Source organism: Pogona vitticeps, chromosome 4 (genome assembly GCF_051106095.1).
Source record: "Pogona vitticeps strain Pit_001003342236 chromosome 4, PviZW2.1, whole genome shotgun sequence".
Taxonomy (NCBI): domain Eukaryota; kingdom Metazoa; phylum Chordata; class Lepidosauria; order Squamata; family Agamidae; genus Pogona; species Pogona vitticeps.
The window spans coordinates 190,548,344-190,568,786 of NC_135786.1; the positions used below are offsets into that span (position 1 = coordinate 190,548,344).

Consider the following 20,443-nt stretch of genomic DNA (forward strand, 5'->3'; position numbering starts at 1 on the left):
AGCAAAGCAAAGCAAAGCAAAGCAAAGCAAAGCGTGCTGCTTATATACCACCCCATAGTGCTTCAAGCACTCTCTGGGCGGTTTACGAGTTATTTATGCAGGCTACACATTGCCCCCCCCCCCCAGCAAGCTGGGTACTCATATTACCAGCCTCGGAAGGATAGAAGGCTGAGTCAACCTTGAGCCGGCTACCTGGGATTGAACCCCAGGTCGTGAGCACAGTTTTGGCTGCAGTACAGCAATTTAACCACTGCGCCACGAGGCTCTTCATAGGTATTAATTTTGACATAGGATGATTAGTCATTGAGAAAGAAACCAGAAGATTTAATGCTTTGTGATAGAAGTACAAGATACAGGCAGTCAAATGGAGGGCTATGGAGAACAAATGGCTCATTTCAAAAATCCATGTCTGAAACCAAAGATGGCTGGCATCTTTGAGCCCAGAGGTTTTCGAATGGTCTAACAATTTGCTTGTGCTGTTTTTTCTCTTTCTTGTGTCCTCAACAGAAACCGGCTACTTTTTGCACTTCAATACCAGTACTGGAAACCCGGGGGACCGAGCTGTTTTAGAGAGCCGGTTTCTGTATCCAAAGCGAGGATTCCAGTGTCTTCAGTTCTATTATTTTAACAGTGGAAGTGAAGGGGATCAGTTGAACATCTTAGTCAAAGAGTACACTGAAGAAAACCCCAATGGCACTTTGAGGCTTGTCGGAACAATACAAGGTATGAAACAGGTATTCTCACTGTGCATTGGTTCTTGTTCAAGTTCACACTGGATGGAAATAGTACCACGTCAGATTACAGGATGGGGATCCAAATTATTGCATGCTTCTGCATACATTAAAGCAGAAGACAACAAACTCACAACAACTCTCTCAAAGGCAGGGTTGAGTTCCACCAAGAAAGCAACAGGAACCCAGACCTGAATCAATATGCTTCCCATTACTTTTTTAGACTGTGGCCTACTATATGAAGCAGTTCCAAAGGCAGATTTTCTATGAAGTGCATTATAGTAGCCTAGCTCTGAAGAAATGATGGCAGCAGAGCATCTTAGCTAGACTAATAATCTAAGGATGATTCTGCAGCACAAATTGTAGCATGTCTTTGCACTCACTGTAAAGATCTTCAGCAACTGCAGTGTAACCTGTAGCAGAAAGAGCCAGGCATATTGCAGTTCCTCCAGTGACTTTTTACTGAAATTCAATTGTTCTGTCTCATTTATCTTGTTGTTCCTGATTCGGCTGTGTACCAGAAAGATGCTCAGTATAAATTTCTGTCCCTCAAACTCTTGCCTAGCATCATTCAATTCAAGAATCTTTAAAAATCAGGAAAATGCCTTCCCTGAATAGAGGAAACACTGCATCCTTTAAATAGCAACATATATTTTTATTTATTTCTTTTTTTATTTATTTAATTTTATTAGATTTATACCCCGACCATCTAGACAGATAGTCTACTCTGGGTGGCATAACAAAGTTTAAAAACAATAAAACCAATAACATACGAAAATCCAAGATGTAAAAATATAGATATTAAAATACAGCAGGAGGGAAAGCCTGCCTAAATAGCCATGTCTATACAGTAAAGATAAAAAGAACCATAGGAGTTCAAGAGTTTAAGAGAAAACATTCTGGCCTTGTCCCTTGGCAGGGCAACAGGGATCACGGGGAGTCTGTCCCACTGCCTTCTGCAGAAGACGTTATTGGCAGAGAGAGACCTATCTGATTACATATATTACCTACCATAGAAGGAATATCACCAGGGAGGTTGCTGTCCTCATTTTTCGTTTGCTAGAAAAAACACCTGTAAAAACTTCATAACTAAGAATTGATGCCTTTCCCTCTCTCCTCCCTCTCTATCCCTTTACCTTTTGTGTTGTGTCTTCTAGATGGTAAGTTTCAGGGAATGGACTCTCTTATTACTAATCTTTATACAGTATACTCTTTTAGGAGTCTTTTTATGGGTGAAAACTAGGAAGCCAGAGTTCTGTAAAGAGTCAAACTATTTATTTTAAATTTCATAGGGATTGTAAATCTCTGTTTCTGTATTACTGAAATAGATTGTACATCTTTTTTTAAAACAGATTGTTGTTGCAGAAAATACAAATATATATATAAAATAGATTGTGCATCTAATACACTATGATTCTTCTCCAGGTTCACCTGTGGGCTACTGGGAGTTACACCATGTTTCTTTGAATGTTATGAGTAAATTCAGAATAGTTTTTGAAGGTGTAAAAGGATCTACTGCATCAAATGGAGGTTTTTCTATTGATGATATCAACCTGTCAGAAACGGCTTGCCCTCACCATGTTTGGCATATAAGGAATTTCACTCATCTCCTTAATTCAAGCCCTTTGGGATCGGAAGGAAAGTTATACAGCCCACCATTTTACTCTCCTGAAGGCTATGCATTTGAGGTGTCTATATACGTGAATGGTAGTACAACTCCATTTAATTTAGCAATGTATGTTTCTTTGATCTCTGGGGCAAATGACGATTTTCTCCAGTGGCCTTGTGCATGGCAGCAGGTTACAGTAGTTCTACTTGATCAACATCCAGACATCCGTCAACGTATGTCCAATGTAAGAAGCGTAACAACAGATCCAACATATGTCCAAGGTAAGTAACATAACAACAGACCAAACCCTTAATCAGTTTTCCCTAGCTGATGCCACTAAAATCCAGGATACTATTTTCATTGTTTACAGATTTTCTTGAGCCTTTTAACAAGCTGCTAGTGAAGGAAATACAAAAGGTAGCAAGGAGACCACCTTGGATAATAGAAAGACTTACCTTCTGTTAGTGAAGTTTGATCTGCAGCAATTTACTTTCTTAGCCAATGGTTTTATCTGGTAGATGATGGAGAAAGAAATGTCTGAGGCCTGAAGATGAACCGTGCCAAAATGGATTCCTTTGTGCTCCCTTCTCCAGCTATGTAGGGCTAGATTAGAATTTTGTGTCCCTTAGGCTAGGACTGGGCACTCCGGAAATTCTTGGACAGTAACTCCCATAAGTTTTTGTCAGCATAGCCAGTGGTGAGGGATTTTGGTGATTTCATGGGTTCTATATAGCAGTACTCAGGTTGCCCAGCTTTCTAGTGCTGCCCTTGCAGCTACTGGAGGTAGTAGTCCAGTTTGGACAGCCATTATGCTTTGATGTCCTGGGCCTGGCAATTAATGGATTCCCTGAGTATTCTTAAAAGTCCAGATTACATTGTATTGCCATCATATTAAGATGACAATGGCGCATGATTCATTCCAACATTTTCAGGAAAAGAAACAATATTTGCAATTTTCTGGAACCCCCACCCCCTTCTCCATAAACCTGAGAGTTATGTTTACTTGATGTTCCTTTTTCTCTGCAGAATCCTCGGGTGAATATTTATGGGATAGACCAAATAAAGTAGGAACAAATGCCTCTTTCCCTAATGGTACTCAATTCATGAGAGGTCCTGGATATGGGACATCTGCCTTTTTAACACACGAAAGGTTAAAAATACGTGACTTTATAAAAGATGATGGTGTTTTCATTCTGATAACAACAGAAGGTATGTGGGATTCATCACAAGTCCAGGAATTGTAACATATACCTTTACTATCAAGGCTGCAAAATTAAGCACAAGCCATCCTTGTGTATTCACAGTAGTGGATGGGAGTGTGACTAGCTATCTTCTGCCATATGCCTATTTTCTGGTGTGTCGTAGAAGACTCTATGGGGCAGGGGCTGAGACTACTGGACAATCCCAAATGTTCATGATGTCACTGTTTGGGAAATACCAGCCTTAGATTTGGGGTATGCAAAACCACTTAGGATTATTCATATTCTAGTACGCTGCTGGGTGTCACTTAGCTACTCCTAGGAAGTGATGGCAGATCTGATATTAGAATAGCCACAGGAAAACTTATAGGGACATCTTAGATCTCCCCATTCCAAATGTGGAATCCTATTTCTCATACCAGGTTATCCCAATATCCATAGGAATGCGTCCTAAATATCTAAGCTCTGAACCAGCCTGAATGTGTCGAATTTTATCTGATTTTGGAAACTAAGCAGAGTCATGCTTAGTATTTGGTTGTGAGATTTCCAGGGAAGGGCTGAACTGGGGAGCAGCCATCACCCAGTGGTAGAGCACATGTTTTGCATGTTTAGGGTCCCAGGTTCAATCCCCAGCACCTTGAGGTAGGGCTAGGAAAGAATCCTGCTGAAATCCTAGGATATTGTTGCCAGCCAGAGTTAGTGATACATATACCAGTTGTCCTTAATCAGTACAAGGCAGTTTTCCAGGTTTCAAAAAATATAAAGTCTATTTTAATTTAACTGAAATAGCACAAAATGCTTTATAGTGTATGTGCTGTGATTAAAAAATTGATGTTATTCTTTCTTTATCCATGTTAGATATATCACATTTAATATCAACTGAACAAAATTTTACCACCACCCAGACACCACATCAAATGACAACCACTGATGTGTGTGCAGCATATGGCTGTCAAAATGATGGAATATGTATTGTTGTTGATGGAAAGCCAGTATGCAGGTAACTAATCTATGCAGTATCTTATGGCTAGCCACTCAGAGAGTTACTCCTCTGAGGACATTTTTTTTAGATTAGGAAAAACTGTTACAAATTTTTGTCAACAGGTGATGAGAAAATGACAGATCTGAGGTCCTGGTCCCTTGCACTGCCAAGATATTTTAAACTTTCCAGAAGATGGATGTTAACCAAATTCAGCCTCTTTTGTTCAGCATTTTAGGCATCATTATGTGTTCTCAACGAATAATGTATATCAGTGATTCCCACATTATGGATTTATGCCCTTGTTAGATTTTGAGAACCCTTCATGCCTCAGTACCTCTTCTTTCCCATCATCAACCTCCTTTTAACAACAACAACAAAATCATTAAAAGATTTTAAAAATGCAAAATCTTAATTAAAATTATTTTAGCTTAAAAATGAACATAAACAGCTTTTAGTGAGGCATCCTAAATTCTAGTAATGATGATGTTTATCACAGAAAGTGGTTTCAGCTAATTTAAGAAATCTGCATGGAAATCTCAGTGTGGCACCCCTCTTTGGAGGCTGGGGTGGGGGTGTGTCTTTTTTTTCAGAAATTTCTGCCACCAGGATGACATGGGACAATGGTAGCAATTCCTGGTAATTCCTGTGCCCCACTCACCAACAACTTCCCTATGATAAAGAGGATTCGCTCCATGTGAGCCTCAGGGCCTTTGAGGATGGGGGATTTTTATTCAGCTACTGTCACTGTAAAAATACAAGTAACTTTTACATGGTTTTTACCTGCTTGACATAATTATGTGTAAATAAATAAATAAATATATGTAAATGGATAGGAAGTTTAAAATTTTACTTCCTCACATGCTTAATCTAACTTGCTTCAACTGTTCCTTTCCAGGTGCCCTGTAGGTGTGGACTGGTGGTACACAGGGGATAAATGTGAAACGAAGGGGACAAAGGAAAACACTGTCATCATAGCCGTTGCCTCATCTCTTTCTATATTTGCTGTCATGTTGATTATCACTGTTGTAACTGCTTGCTGTATCAAAAAGAAATATAGGAAAAAAATCAATGCAATTAACAACCTGAAGTTTCAGAATGTAAGTATTCCAGTTGTGACTGTATAAAAACATATAGATGTGTTTGGAAGAAAAATATGTTGTCTTTACCCATCTATTTGCTGACATGGTTTTAGGAAAGTTGGTGCTGGAAGATGATAGAGCTCTGAAACTTCAGCACAGGTTTTCCATTAACTTTTCTTAGCTTTATGCTGTGGCCTTTATTCAGTGTTACTCTTTAATCCATACCTGCAACTCAGCTGTTCTTGCTTGGTAGGCCTGTGTTTATGCACATTGTGGCTCAAAAGAGGCAACACTGATAAGGTCACACCTGTTAGATCTGCTTTTTGAGGAGCCTGCCAATCTGCATAATACTCCATTATCAGCAGGCTAGCTTTATGGAACATGCCGCATCTTGTACCTCTTATTTTCTGAATGCCTGATTTGCAACCCCTCTCAAACTGCCTGCCAGCTATTTTGTAACTGGAATATGGCATAAAGTTATTTACCATGTCTAAGAAATCCTGAACAAGCTGTTACGAGATGCTTAGGTTAGGCATCCTTCAGTCTCGAAAGACTATGGTAACGTGCTCTGTATGGAGGACTTGGAACAAGTACACTGCATACTTGCCCTACACGTTTCCCACAGGGAACTAAATTTAAGAGCACCCCCACACTTCTCACCTACAAGATGAAATGTTGAGATAGAGTAAGTATTTCTGATGAAGTAGTTATCAGTTTGAGTTTCTGCAACTGAAATGTGAATCAAATATTAAATTGCACTAGATTCATTCAATGCCTCAAACACTACCACATTCTGGTTGTTCTGGGTTTTTCGGGCTCTTTGGCCGTGTTCTGAAGGTTGTTCTTCCTGACGTTTCGCCAGTCTCTGTGGCTGGCATCTTCAGAGGACTGGAGTAAGAACTCTGTCCATGCTCTGTTGGTGTTTGTTGGATAGTATTTATAGCTGTGGGAATGGCTTTTTGTCTTTTTTCAGGAGATAGGGTGATTAGCATGTTTTTGTTGTGATGAGGGAGGGGGGAGAGGAAGAGATTATCTGTCACTGTGGTTGATGGGTGTCGTTAGCTGGTCTTTTTTTGTGAAATGATCTCTGGCCCTTGTGGCCGAGTAAGAGTTCATTGACCTTTTGCCTTCCCAAATACACTACCACTTTCTGCATGTGATATGCATAATTATCTAATGATTTTGATAACTAGCACTGTATAATATTTGTGTTTTTCCTTGTTCAACAGGCATCAGCTTTTTGAAGATGGAGGAAGTTTGGCAAACAAAACAATCAGGATCTTCAGTTATGATACTTTGACACCTTATTCGAAATATCACCTTCAGTGTGATTTCTTTTCAGCTGGCCACCAAGTATTTGGCATACACTAACAAAAGCAGATCAGCAACACACAGTTCCCACTGCTTTTCTAATACCCCCCTCCCAAAAAAAAAACCCTGAGTAATTTCTCCAGGAGAGAAGATGAAATGTGTAAGGCAGGCAGATATCTCTACTACCACTACGTAGTTTGTAAGATGAATTAGATAAAGCAGACCCTCCCATTACAAACAATGATCTAGGGTAGGGTCTTGCATCCTAAATTTCCCGTTATTGCCTCCTATAATCTTTAACTTGCTCCTAAAAACAAAACTTGTTCTGAGCTTTAACAAAATAGCTTTCCAGGGGAGAGAGAGGGTGCAAAATCATGTACATAGCAGAGGCATTTCCTCTGAAAAGTTGCAGGCAATATTACCTTGACTGATGAATAACAAAATGGGGGAAAGAGTCTTCTTATTGAGGTTGGTCTCTATTATCTTGCTAGCACTCCATGACGGAATTATACAAGTAAGATGAGCAAGGAATGATATCTGTCAATGCACTGTTATTGTCTTATGCTGTAATATATGGAAGCATTCAATAGACATTTAGACAACCACCCGGCAGATATCCTTTGATTTGTTTTCCTGCACTGAGCAGGGGATTGGACTCGATGGCCTTATAGGCCCCTTCCAGCTTCATGATTGTGATTCTTTCTTTATTCAGATTAATGTTGTACAATTTTAAATTATGAACATATATGAAATATAGGTAAATTAAAAAAATAGAGTTGCACTGGATATGACTATGTTCTTTACTTAAATGTCCCATTGTGAAGAATTCTAATTTTCTGCAAGGATCAAAGATATTTCTTAAAAATAGGAGTGGCCATGCACTCAATGTTAAAAATGTGCTTCATATATCACACTGAAGCAAAAATAAAAAAAGGATGCTGTATCTTATCAATAATTTGAATGTCATTGTTGATTAGCAGCATAATTAATAGTATCACTCGAGGATACGCTTAATGCTTTCTGCGGGTCCAACTACTCCCCTTTCCAAGGGGAAAAAAAAGCAAGTACACTGCCCATTCTTTAAGAAATCAGTCTGCAATTTTCATGTTCCCATCTTGCACAGAGATGGTTCCTGAAAGTAATTGATCTATATCCCATTTTAAGCAAATGTTTCTTTCCAGAAATGTAAGCAATTTCTCTTCCACTTCTAGAATCAATTATAAAATTATCATTGTATGCTCTCCATATACGTAGTTTGAGGAGATTAATAAGGACTTTCAAAAAACTGTGCCTCATTGTCCAAACAACTACAGTACTTTGCCATTAGAGTGCTGATGGCAACTGCAGACAGGATTGTATTCAGGATGGGGCTACAGAGAAACAAAAGTGAGATTTGAGAGTACTCAGTTGGTTTTTATTGGTTTTGTATGTGTTTTGCTTTGAAAACAAATGAACAAACCATTAAATGCACATGCGCACAAGCGCAATGAGGCCGAAGCATGGACTGTGGTCTGTCAGCTGGAAAATTAAAATGGGAAATGGGGAGGGACAGAGGGAATGAGATGCCAGAGGAATATATGCCTGGCTGGCTGTGGGAATATAAGAACTCATACTGCATGTTGAAAATTTAACAGTGGGACATGTGACAAAATATTAGTGCATCTCCATTTTACAAGTTCAAGCAATAGTGAAAATCTGTAGGAAGTCTTGTCTTAATGGCAGATAGTGCTGGTTCTGATATGACAGAAAATCGTGGTTCCCTGCATTGCAAATAAGACATAATCAATCTTGATCTCACTGTTCCCTTTTCAAATGAATGAGTTATAAAGCTTCTGTTTCTGCTTTTATACTAACCAAATTCTAGAACAGTGGTTTGTTTCAACTATGATTAGCGAAAACAATCTAGGATCAAATAATGGTTTCTCTTATGACTGATCCAGGCTATAAACATACCAAGCATGCTCCGTGAATTCCCCAAGAACCATTCCCAATTCCTCATATGCAACAAAGCCAATAGACCTTAAGATGCCAGATCTCTTAAACTGAGAAGCTTTGTATTTTGCAGTAGTATCAAAATAAAAACAAACAAGCAATGTTTCACAACAATTATTTTGGGCAAAATGTTTTAGCACTTAAAACCTTAGCATGCCATCACTGTATTTTACTAACTTTGCATCTAACTTTGCATGAAAAGAACACTCTGCACAATTCAAGTATCATGAAAATAATATCTTTAATATACAGTAATATACTTACAGTACACCATTGACATTTGTTCATATACACTATATTGTTATTTATTTGCTCTTGGTTTAAATAAATGTTCCTTATCCCTAAATGTATAAAGAGATACTCAAACCAGCACAGACTTTCACAAAGACACAGTTAAGTATAACAGTGGAATATATTCACTGAACCAATATTCTGCCACCCCATCCCACAAAAATCTATCTGTTTGACATATGTGGAATCCAAACCAAATCAAACCTGTATCTGAAATTTTGCCACTTGTTTTATACTAGACCCAATCAATTTTTTTACATTTAAGAATCACACTACCTTGACATGTCTAAAAAGCTGTGTGTCCTAGATATTAGTGAGGCTGCATATCCCCTCAGCTTCCAAAATATAAAAATGGATCTAGAAATGAAAAAGATATGTCATTTCTTTCTTGGTAGTGTCGTCTATTCCATTTAAACCTGATTAGACAGTATGCCTGAATCTGAGCAAGGCTAAATGGGTGGTGGTGATGTATTAAGCCCCCTCCTCTATATTCTTATCCCACCCAGAAATCAGGAAGACTTTCACATGTTTAATGCAAAGATGCCTATAAGGACATTCAGCTGAACACATGTATAATACCTCTGCCATGTCTTATTAGGGCTTCCAGTCACTAGACTGTGGGCGCTGCATTCAAACAAATACAGTCAGCTAGCCCAGTGGTTCTTAACCATGGGTTACTCAGGTGTTTTTGGACTGCAACTCCCAGAAGCCTTCACCACCAGCTGTGCTGGCTGGGGTTTCTGGGAGTTACAGTTCAAAAACACCTGAGTAACCCAAAGTTAAGAACCACTGAGCTAGCCTACAGACCTGACCTTTAAACACATAAGTTTTGTTGACTTTTGGATGAAATGGGAATGTAAGGAATACGGCATAGGCAGGCACCTGTGTCTCCACTCCTTGTTCAGCCTTACACAGACTAAGGCGTAATGCTGGAATATGGCTATAGCCTTGCCTTCTAAATGAATGTTTTTAACTAAAAGGTTATCCCAGGCTATGAAAAATAAACTATTAAGCTTTTACTCCCACAGAAAGTAGACACTAAATTGTTACACGTTTTCTGAACATTTTTTTGGCCAGTATTTCACAAGGAACTGGACTGGACTGATGCCACCAACACCTTCTCTGGCATCGAATTTCAACTAGTTTGTCATCTTAAATTGTGATCTGCCCACTTCTAGATTCACAGAAGCCACATACAGTTAAATATCCATAGAACCATTTCTCGAACTCTGTGTCCCAAGCCTTTTAAAATATTTTTAGCTGGTGTGGTTAAGGCACAAGGTTTTTTTTTTCATGGTCAAGACTTTCACAATCCAACGATGTCTGAACAATTTAATATTGTGACATGCTGCTGCTGATGTGGCTCAAGAGACACATGACTCCACATCTTTCAGGAATGTTGCCAAGTGCCCTAGTTTGTTTGGCCAATTCAGCTGTACTCTCTACTGTATATAAACAAAATTTTTGTATTAATATACTTGGGGGGGGATGGGGAATTTTTCTGAAAACCTCCTTGAATGTATGTACCTTAGAAGCCCAAGCTCATCCTAATGAAACCTGGGATTATGAAATCAAAATATATAACACTACTAAAATATGTTTATGACAAAGTAAAATAAAATCTAGCTTAACCCACAACTTCTTAACGGCAAACAATTTGGAAAAGTGCATTCTTTTCAATTACATAAGCAAGCAATCTCTTTTAGCTCAATGTTGCCTCTAGGCCATAGGCATGGTTACTTGGAAAAAAATGTCCCACTCAGCTGAGTGTCATCACTGTATCCCAAGTTAAGGTGCACAGGAGATGCACTGAACTCACTTGGACTTATATCTGAGTAATTATGCTTGGAAATGCACTATAAATCTCTAAAAGAAATGGAACACAGTGCATCACAACAGAGGACTTTGATGAATCACAGGCAGCTTAAGAGTAGATGTTACAGACTATAATATATATATATAGCTCCTTTCTCCTTTGTTCACTCTTCTTAAAAGAAACTTACTTGAAATTTTGTTGTGGGGTAGAAATATATAAAGGACTATTTTGCTGCACGCAAAGCAGTTTTGCAGTAAGATTATTGAAAACAGTAGTTTTATTGCACTGTTCCTAAAAAGAAATTGCTACAGATTCTGTTTTCACTTAGCACTTTGCTTTCAATTAGTTATGCAACATATATAAGACAGCAGACTTAAAATGGGAAACTTTTAAAACATTATACAGGAGCCAGTAAAACTGACCTTGAGAGTCCTATAATATGAGGAAGGTATTTGCGATAGCCCCTATTCTGTGTTTCAGCTAAAATTCTTACTTTACCTGGAGAAAGAAGATGGGCAGCAGGAATGCTATCTGCATTCTGTGGTTTTGAATGTTATTTGCATAGATTGCATCATGGGAAACATACTGGTACTTTAGGCCAGTCTTTAACCTCTGATCCTATAAGAGGTCATGTCTCAGGATGCATTAGGGGGTGAAAACAAGTTGAGAAGGAGTAGACTTCTTAAATCCAGTCTAAAGAAGAATGGTGTATAGAGTGTAAGGATAGAACAGACGATGATAGGTCTTGAAATGTGGAAATGAGAAATAGAGTTCACACTTCCACTCCATACGTGGAGAGGCTCTTGAGGAGATTGTGGGCTAGCCCTAGAAGAATGCCCGGTGGATATCTGCGAGAATGTGTTCTTTGCATTGTTATGACTTGAGCAGCTGGAGGTGATGCTGCACAGTTATGAACATGGATGGGTCTAGCCCACACAACCTCTGCACTTTCTTGCAACCAAATTCACCATGCCTTCTGTAAGAACAAGAGAAACGGAGACTGTAGCATATACCACATGCCTACATACAGAATTAGCGTGCATGTGGGGCTGGATGGACAGTAGGTTATTAGCCCTGGTACTTTCTAAGCACTAAACAAAGAAACAAACAAACACCTGCACATTGTCTCTAGTACCTGATTTCCTCAAACATGAAGAACCCTAAGACAGTGACGCATAAGACAACATACATACACATAACAGTCAACTAGCTTTGAAGCAGAAGAATTTTGCCACACTGGGCTTTTGAATTGAATGGTTTGATTTCCAAATGAAGTGTCAGTTAAGTTTGTTGTCGGTATGTGCCATCAAGTCAGAACTGAATTATAGAGATCCTAACAGGGCTTTCAAGGTAAGCGAGATACTCAAGGAATGGCTTCACTAGTTCCACACCCCCAGTGAATTTCCGTTGTGGAACAGGGATTCAAGCCCCGGCCTTCTGAGTCCTAGTCTGTCACACTATCCACTACACCACACTGGATTACAAATACAATAATTAACACCTTAAATATGAAAGTGCTTAGATACCACACAACTACCAGCAGGCCTGGGTAAAATGAAGTTGCTAAAATTGCAATTACAGTATATGCTTGCATTGTATACCCGCAAGAAAGTAGCAGTGGGACTTATTTTTATGTTATGTATGTAAAATACAGAAGGACCCCTGTATCCGCAGGGGGTCAGTTTTAAGCCCCCACCACAGATGCTGAAAAATGTGGAACACTATTTTAATAGCCAACACTATACGTAGCATGATCTCTGGCTCCATCTACAGCCAATTCTGGTAATAACATCATAGAAATCTGTTTCTCTAGCAAATGCTATTCATAGCATTGTCTCTGGCTCTCTTTAGTGGCCAGTTCTGGTAATTTCAACATTAAATATATACTGTATATATATTGGGTGTGTTTTCTTTTAATATTTTCAGACCGTAGATTAGTGAATCCACAGATACTGATCATGCAGATAAGGGGTCCTATTGTACATACAGTGGTGCCTCGCTTAACGATGTTAATTGGTTCCGTAAAAAAAATCGTTATGTGAAAACATCGTTAAGTGAAACACCATTTCCCATAGGAATGCATTGAAAACCGGTTAATCCGTTCCAATTGGAACAGATTAATGCTTGCAATCATTAGCCCACCTCCTGAAACCTACGCAAACTTAATTTGTTGTTGTTCTGAGTCGTCGTTAATTTTTGGTGATTTTTTTTCTCTCTCATTGAAAAGCATTGGACCGTCCGTCCAATGCTTTTCAATGAGAGAGAGAAAAAATCACCAAAAATTAACAAAGACTCAGAACAACACCAAATTAAGTTTGCATAGGTTTCAGGAGGTGGGCTAACGATTGCAAGCATTCAAAACAGGCTTCAAACAGTTTAAGACACTTTTATAGGAGCAAAAAGGGAGATCGGAAAGAGCTTTAAAAGGGAAACGGAGATCAAAGAGCCCTTTCCGATCTCCATTTTGCTCCTGTAAAAGTGTCTTAAACTGTTTGAAGCCTGTTTTAAATGCTTGCAATCGTTAGCCCACCTCCTGAAACCTATGCAAACTTAATTTGGTGTTGTTCTGAGTCTTCGTTAATTTTTGGTGATTTTTTGTTTTCTCTCTCATTGAAATGCATTGGACGGACAGTTCAATAGAGTTCAATGAGAGAAAAACAAAAAATCACCAAAAATTAACAACAACTCAGAACAACACCAAATTAAGTTTGCATAGGTTTCAGGAGGTGGGCTAATGATTGCAAGCATTTAAAACATGTTCCAAACATTGTAAGACACTTAAAAATGAGGGAAAACGGAAGAGCTTCAAAAGCACTGAAGCCTTCAGTGCTTTTGAAGTCCTTTCCGATGTCCGTTTTCGCTAATTTTTAAGTGTCTTACAATGTTAGAAACCTGTTTTAAATGCTTGCATTCGTTAGCCCACCTCCTGAACCCTATGCAACCTTAATTTGGTGTTCTGAGTCGTCATTAATTTTGGTGATTTTTTTTATTCTCCATTGAAAGCCTTTGAACGGACCATTCAAAGGCTTTCAATGGAGAATTTAAAAAATCACCAAAAATTAACAATGACTCAGAACAACACTAAATTAAGTTTGCATAGGCTTCAGGAGGTGGGCTAACGATTGCAAGCATTTAAAACAGGTTTCTAACAGTTTAAGACATTTTTACAGGAGCGAAAAAGGGACATCGTTAAGTGAAATTCCCCCATAGAGAACATCGTTAAACGATGGGGGAAATTCCTCAAAGAAACCCATCGCTGTGTGAATTCATCGTTGTATGAAGCAATCGTTGTGCGAGGCACCACTGTACATGTATACAGTATATGGAAATACATATAATAATATGATGTGAGTCTTTTAAGGGTTGCCTAGAGTACAGAGGTGTGAAGGCAAGAGGAGAAGGGGATGACAGAGGGTGAGATGGCTGGACAGTGTCATCGAAGTGACCAACATGAATCTGACCCAACTCCGGGAGGCAGTGGAAGACAGGAGGGCTTGGGGTGCTCTGGTCCATGGGGTCACGAAGAGTTGGACATGACTTAACAACAATGAAGAGTACAAAATTGGGTTTTTTTTATTAAAAGGAAACATGCTAGAAACAAGAACAACAGATGTGTTTTACTGGCATTCCAGAAAGCACGTTAAGTCCCTTTAGGTATTAATGGTTCCCAAACATATAGTGGACAAAGACTGGAAACAGGTTTTATTAGACCTTTGGGACACTGCAGCTAATGAGTATGGAACTAATCTTACTCCAATGGGCACTACTGGTTCCCCCAGTCATAAATGCCACCAGAACTGGCAAGTGGTGCCATAGTATCTAGTCACTGAACTTCTCTTCCTCTCCTGATCCTTGGATGTTTACTCCAGCTACTTCATTTCTTACAGGTGTGAAATGTAACCTGGCAGTTGCAGAGCCAAGTAACAGCTCCATACAGGATGCTAAGTACGACAGTGCAGGTAAACAGAGGAAGTGAGTGAGATGGTAAATTAATGGTGGACATAACAGCAAGGAGTTGCAGTTTAGAGGCTAGGAGGAATGGCAGAAAGAGCAACGGGTCCTCTTTAACCTCTGGGGTCTTGGCAGGTGGCCTGTCAAGCTCACTTTTGATGCTGGGTGTAGACACCTGTTCTGGTAGTAGATACCTGCCAAATCAAAAGGGATTATGGAGCTGACCGAGGTACAGGAAGCTTTACAATACATGTGCATTCTAAAGCAGGAGCATGGATGTTAAGCAACTGCAGTTACAGTTCCCTAAAAGAAGGCCTGAGATGTGCATAGCACATCTTCCTCAATAATAGTTTAATAAGATGTTTGAAAAGATCTCAAAGTACACCAGCTTGAATTATGAGGTAAATTGGATCCCAAGACATTTTTAGTGATCTTCCCATCTCCCACAAAGCCTTCAAGTCACAATCCTACCCCACATTGTTCAAGGGGGGGATGCCCTTTAACCCCCTAGAGGTTTTTTGCCTAGTGGGGGCTACAGGGGAGAGCATGGGGGGATTTCCTTCTATGAGCTTCCTTACATTAACTTATTTTATAATCCAAATTTTTGAATTAAAACTACAAGCTGGTTTCTACGGATTCAGCTCCCTTCTCTTATACATGTACTCAGCATTTCACGAGCAGCCAATTCTGTGAGTTAAGCGCTACTTCTTGCAGGCATTTTTATCATGGGGATTTCTAGGATTAGTTGCATAAAGCCTGTTTCTGTTCTCCTTTCCCCAGTGGCAGTCCTGGGATACTCATGAGCAAAGAACATACTGGGTTAAAAGATTCAAAATTCAATTTCAAAAGTGAGTTCACTTCCAAATTACTGCTTCCAAATTCGTGCAATAGTTTTATAAAATTGTGTTTAGAACTTAATTACATTTTAAATGTTTTTAAAAGAGGAAGAAAATATGAACTAGGATAAATTACAGAAAAATATCCCACCTGTCTTCCACTTTTTTTTTTAAACCTAGTTCACAAAAGTCTACTGAGCTTATCAGAGGTTCTTCCTCAGCACTACCTATTCTGAGAGGCATTGGGCACAAGTCAGGATTCAGCTTTGCTTGGTGCACAAGAGGGTAAGTCAGGACACAAAAACAGAACATAAAAGACTTGGAAAAGATCACGTAGTTTAAAATTGCCTGCTAATGGCCAAAACTTTCTCCATCCTCTCCCTCAAATATAGCATGCAGTTTTCCATGAATTTATAAATAAATCTTCTGTTTTCTATGTGCAATGATAAGTGAAACTAAATTAATGAACAGATCACATTAAGGAACATCAAGGCCAGGAAGGGGAAGGAGGGGGAGAGCAAGAAAGAAAGATGCTGTATGGTTTGCTTTGCCTATTTGCAGACATGAAACAGTTCATCTGAAATGTTTAACCCCTTGAGGATGAGCACTGGAATTAATAGTGATGTATCAGACCCAGATCCCCTTGCTATGATTTCAGATAGTTGTTTCCTACTATAGTTAAAACAGGCTAATGGGGAATATATATTACACAGCAGGTGGGTCAATGTTAAGCATTCCTTCCAACCTCCAATTGCCCCACTTTCTAACAGTCAAACACGTATGACATTCTAGGCGTCTAAAACATCCAGAGATTATTTCAGGAACAGCCTTCCTCTGAACAAAAAATGTAGTGCAAATGTGTGCATGCTCTTAAGAAAAACTATTTGGAAAAGCTATTTGATTTCATTTGGACTAGATTTAGTATCCAAGGCACAAATTCTTTTAGTTCAGGTTAGTAATATCAGATTTTGCCCTTTCCTAGCCATGTATTTTAGGAGCTTTTAGAAAGGCACCAGAGATGAATCACTCAACTGCTTCACCAGCAATTTAACTTTTAAAGTTACACCCAAGGTGTATTTTATACCTAGCAAATAGATTACTAATCCCTAGCAATTATTTTACATTTTTGAGCCCTAAATAAATGATGCAGAATAGCATATTAAACTTACATTTGAATTTTATAGCCTTTTTTGTCCCAAGTACTTCAAGGAACTTATAAGTTTATATTCTTGCTTGCACTGTTCGTTTTATGCAATAAAACTTTATTTGGGTGCAAAGGTTTATTTCTTTTTGTCTAGAAATAAGCGACAGTGCAGCAAATAAAGCAGTAGTGATTTTGGTTTTTTGCAAGAAGGAAGCAGATTGCTAGGCCAGCCCATTAGACGATGAACTCCCAAATTGTCAATTTATCCAGGTTATTAAAAAGCAGGACAGAGGATCTCCTGCCTTCTGTCATACTCAGCCACCTCCCTACAGTTTGTGTGTGCTTCCCTCATGAGTCTCTGTTGAGGGAAAGGAGAAGGTATTGCTTATAAGGGGATCCAGTAGCTTTCTGGTCCTTTTGCCAACCTGAAGATGTGATCTGATTGGGAGGATGCCAAAAAAGAGAAAAAGGACAGTGAGAACGATGATCAAAATGTATGAAAAAGATGAACCTATGAACAGAATACTAGCATCTCACAAGAAATGAAGTGTAGGATAAATATTATTCCTCTTCTCAAGCCAAACATATCTTTAAGAACTGACAGTAAGTAATCTGCAATCTCTGTAGGTGATAAGAAACTAATACTTTGAATCTTAACTGAATGTGGATGCATTTCACAAAAGGTTTTCACCACAATCTAGGCAACTTACAAAACGGATCATTATCCCAAGATGCAAAACAAATCTGAGAAAAGGAGACTGATACTTCCTATTACATATATCAAAATCAAAGGCAAGGTATGTGGCTATCAGCAAAATAGAATAAAATTAAAAATTAAAATCCCACAAGGGGAAATAAGTTCATTAGGTAGCACACAAAATTAAACTGATTTATGTGCTAATCAGGTATGCTTAAATCTATAATAATAAATACATCTTAACAGACTATTTGAGTACCCACTAAGTTTCCTTTTACCATCCATTGTTTAGCAGCTGCTGAATGTTCTGGGATGCACAAAGCACACCTTTACTTTTCCTACTATGTACAAAACGATCTGAGCACTACTCAAAACTATATGCATAGTAAGGTTTTTCTTCTCTTACTATTTAGACAAAAGAGAAAGAGGATCTTAGTGCAAAAATAAAACAATAAAGGAGGGAGACTGTGTTAGCCCCAGTGCTTCTAGTAAATTTCTCTGTATTTTGCTGGACAGGTCAACACTACATCTTAGGTCTCCAGCCATTAATGAACTGCAGTATTTTCTTAACCTGTAATTTGCTTAGCTTGAAGTCCTCAGACAGAATCTCTTCATTGAGCTGGACAAGTAAGTTGCCATCAATCTTCTCAGTAACAAAAAATGTTATGACATCCTCGGATAAACCTATAAATCTCAGAGATTTAGAAACTTCTTCTACCGAGAGTCCAGAGAGATCTACAGGAGGTTGCCACGGAGAGCCATCACCACAAGACCTTGGTGCTAGTTGAAGGTGAAGAGGAGATGAGAAAGGGTAAGCATTGGACAAGATGTCTTGTATGTCCTTTTTGCCAAGGTACTGATCTTCAGAGACATCTGGAGAGCCTTTCTGAGGTTCCTCCTCTGCCCCATCTATTCTGAGAGGCAGTGGGCACAAGTCAAGACTTGGCTTCTCATCTGCCGTTTTTGGTGCACGAGGGGGCAATGCAGGACACGAGAGAGACTGCTGTGTGCTACATTCTGTCAGAGTTTTCTCATCAGTGCACTCAAGGGAGTAACTTGCCGACTTTGGGCAACCGGATGCAGTACAGGCAAGCTCTGCTGTAGCTAGCAGTGCATTCCCCACAGGAAGTTCACTTCGTTCAAAATCAAAGGTAAAAGGTGCAGGACAGTTTCTCTTTGGTGTATTAGGAGTCTTCTGCCTTGGATAACTGTAACTCCTGTTTGAATCAAACAGAAAGCCGCTCCTATTAAGGCCTTCAGCAGCTCCAGAATAATGGTTTGGCCATGACAGTCTAGAGGACAGAGGGTCGGCGGAAGGACTTCCCAAAGGCAATTTGTTGCCAAAATCTTGCAGGTCAACTTTCACAGCACTGCACGGGCAGCAAGTTACTGGAGTACTCTCCGTAGGATTTTCAGTTTCTCCTTCTGTAGCATTGCTTTTTGGGGGTGGGGAGAGGAGCAAAAAAGAGAATTAAAAGATAGGGCTGGCAGCCTGCAGTCACATTAGAATTCAGGGTTTTTTAGATTGAGACCTTTATGCAACCCCCCCCCTTGCAGAACTCTTTGCATGGCATCAGTTCAAATTTATTTATTTATTAGACTTGACTGAGGACTCACTCAGGCATCCTTTCTGTTTCAAATCAGCAAAGATATTGGGGAGCACTCCAGTGCTTCCTTTGCTGCATCTGATGCCATCATGTTCTTAGTTGTCATTCATGGGGATGAATGCATTTGAACAAGAGAGCCTTTGCTGTCTAGGGGGGAAGTCCCAGGGAACCATGACTCTGATTTCCCAGAGTTCTGACTTGTGTTGAAGCCCTCACAGATGACAGAGGCCCTTCTCTTCAGACTCCTTGCTGTCTACAGAGTGTCCACCCCACCTCCCGACAAACTAGTTAAGGTCGGATTACTGTTTTCCATGCATTGCTTCCCGCGTACATGTGATGAAGAAAAACATGTGCAGTGTTGCCTATTTTTACTCCCAGCATATAGAACATCTATAACTCATCAAGATACCAACCCACCAGCATCTGTCCTTTCCTACAACTATAATGCCTCAGAAGACACAGAAGATCGTTTTAATTGGAGATGCCAGAAAATGTTCTAATTGGTCTTTATAGTTGAATCTAATACTTCACACTCCATAATGTGGCCACCTAAGTGTTAATCAGAGCTGAGCAGAATGTGGACTTCTAAATGTTGCTGGACAATGACTCCCAGCATTCTTCACCAGTGGTTATAGTGGCTGATGGGAGTTGTTGTCCAGAAACTACATAGCAATCTGGCAACTATAACCATTAAACTGTCATAGGTGCAAATACCCAGATTCCCTTCACCTCATTTACATTTATTTGATCCTTCCTAATCAGTTGAGACAGTGGTGGACCCTGCAGGATGTCTTTACTGGAACTCAGAGTTCCATCAACTAGAGTTAGATGAAAATTAGGGTTTGAAAGGAGAGGGAGAGGCATACAGAGTCTAAAGAGCAGGATGTCTCTGGGTAAACGTTTAGACCAATAATTTTTGTATCAAGACTAAGTTCACCCTCGTTTTTGCAACCAAAGATTTCTAATCTACTTCCCCACCATCTTCTTAATTTCAGAAATCAAACTTAAGGTGTATGAGTGTTTTTGTTGCAGTTGCTGTTAAACAGCTGGGATTCAGAAACTGTCCTGATACACAAATTATTCTGAGATCTACCAGTAGATTCTTATCTAATTTCTGTCCAGTCAATTTAAATAGTTGATCACTGTGGTTTGCATTAGTTACTATGGATAATGAGTTAAAGAAAAAAAAAACAAGTTA

At 39.2% G+C, this 20,443-nt stretch overlaps 2 protein-coding genes across 2 annotated transcripts in view; one reads left to right on the plus strand and one right to left on the minus strand.

Moving 5' to 3' along the window:
- MEP1B (meprin A subunit beta) overlaps positions 1–7,692 on the plus strand; it is a 35,538-nt gene extending 27,846 nt beyond the window's left edge. The window contains exons 10-14 of the mRNA XM_078393084.1: positions 508–723; positions 2,157–2,621; positions 3,367–3,549; positions 4,398–4,539; positions 5,417–7,692. Of these exons, the coding sequence (XP_078249210.1) occupies positions 508–723; positions 2,157–2,621; positions 3,367–3,549; positions 4,398–4,539; positions 5,417–5,645 (1,235 nt within the window). The 3' untranslated portion in view covers positions 5,646–7,692. The remainder of the gene's footprint in view (positions 1–507; positions 724–2,156; positions 2,622–3,366; positions 3,550–4,397; positions 4,540–5,416) is intronic.
- Positions 7,693–9,125: 1,433 nt separating this feature from the next.
- GAREM1 (GRB2 associated regulator of MAPK1 subtype 1) overlaps positions 9,126–20,443 on the minus strand; it is a 100,560-nt gene continuing 89,242 nt past the window's right edge. The window contains exon 6 of the mRNA XM_020790962.3: positions 9,126–19,074. Coding sequence (XP_020646621.3) covers positions 18,162–19,074 — 913 coding nt within the window. The 3' untranslated portion in view covers positions 9,126–18,161. The remainder of the gene's footprint in view (positions 19,075–20,443) is intronic.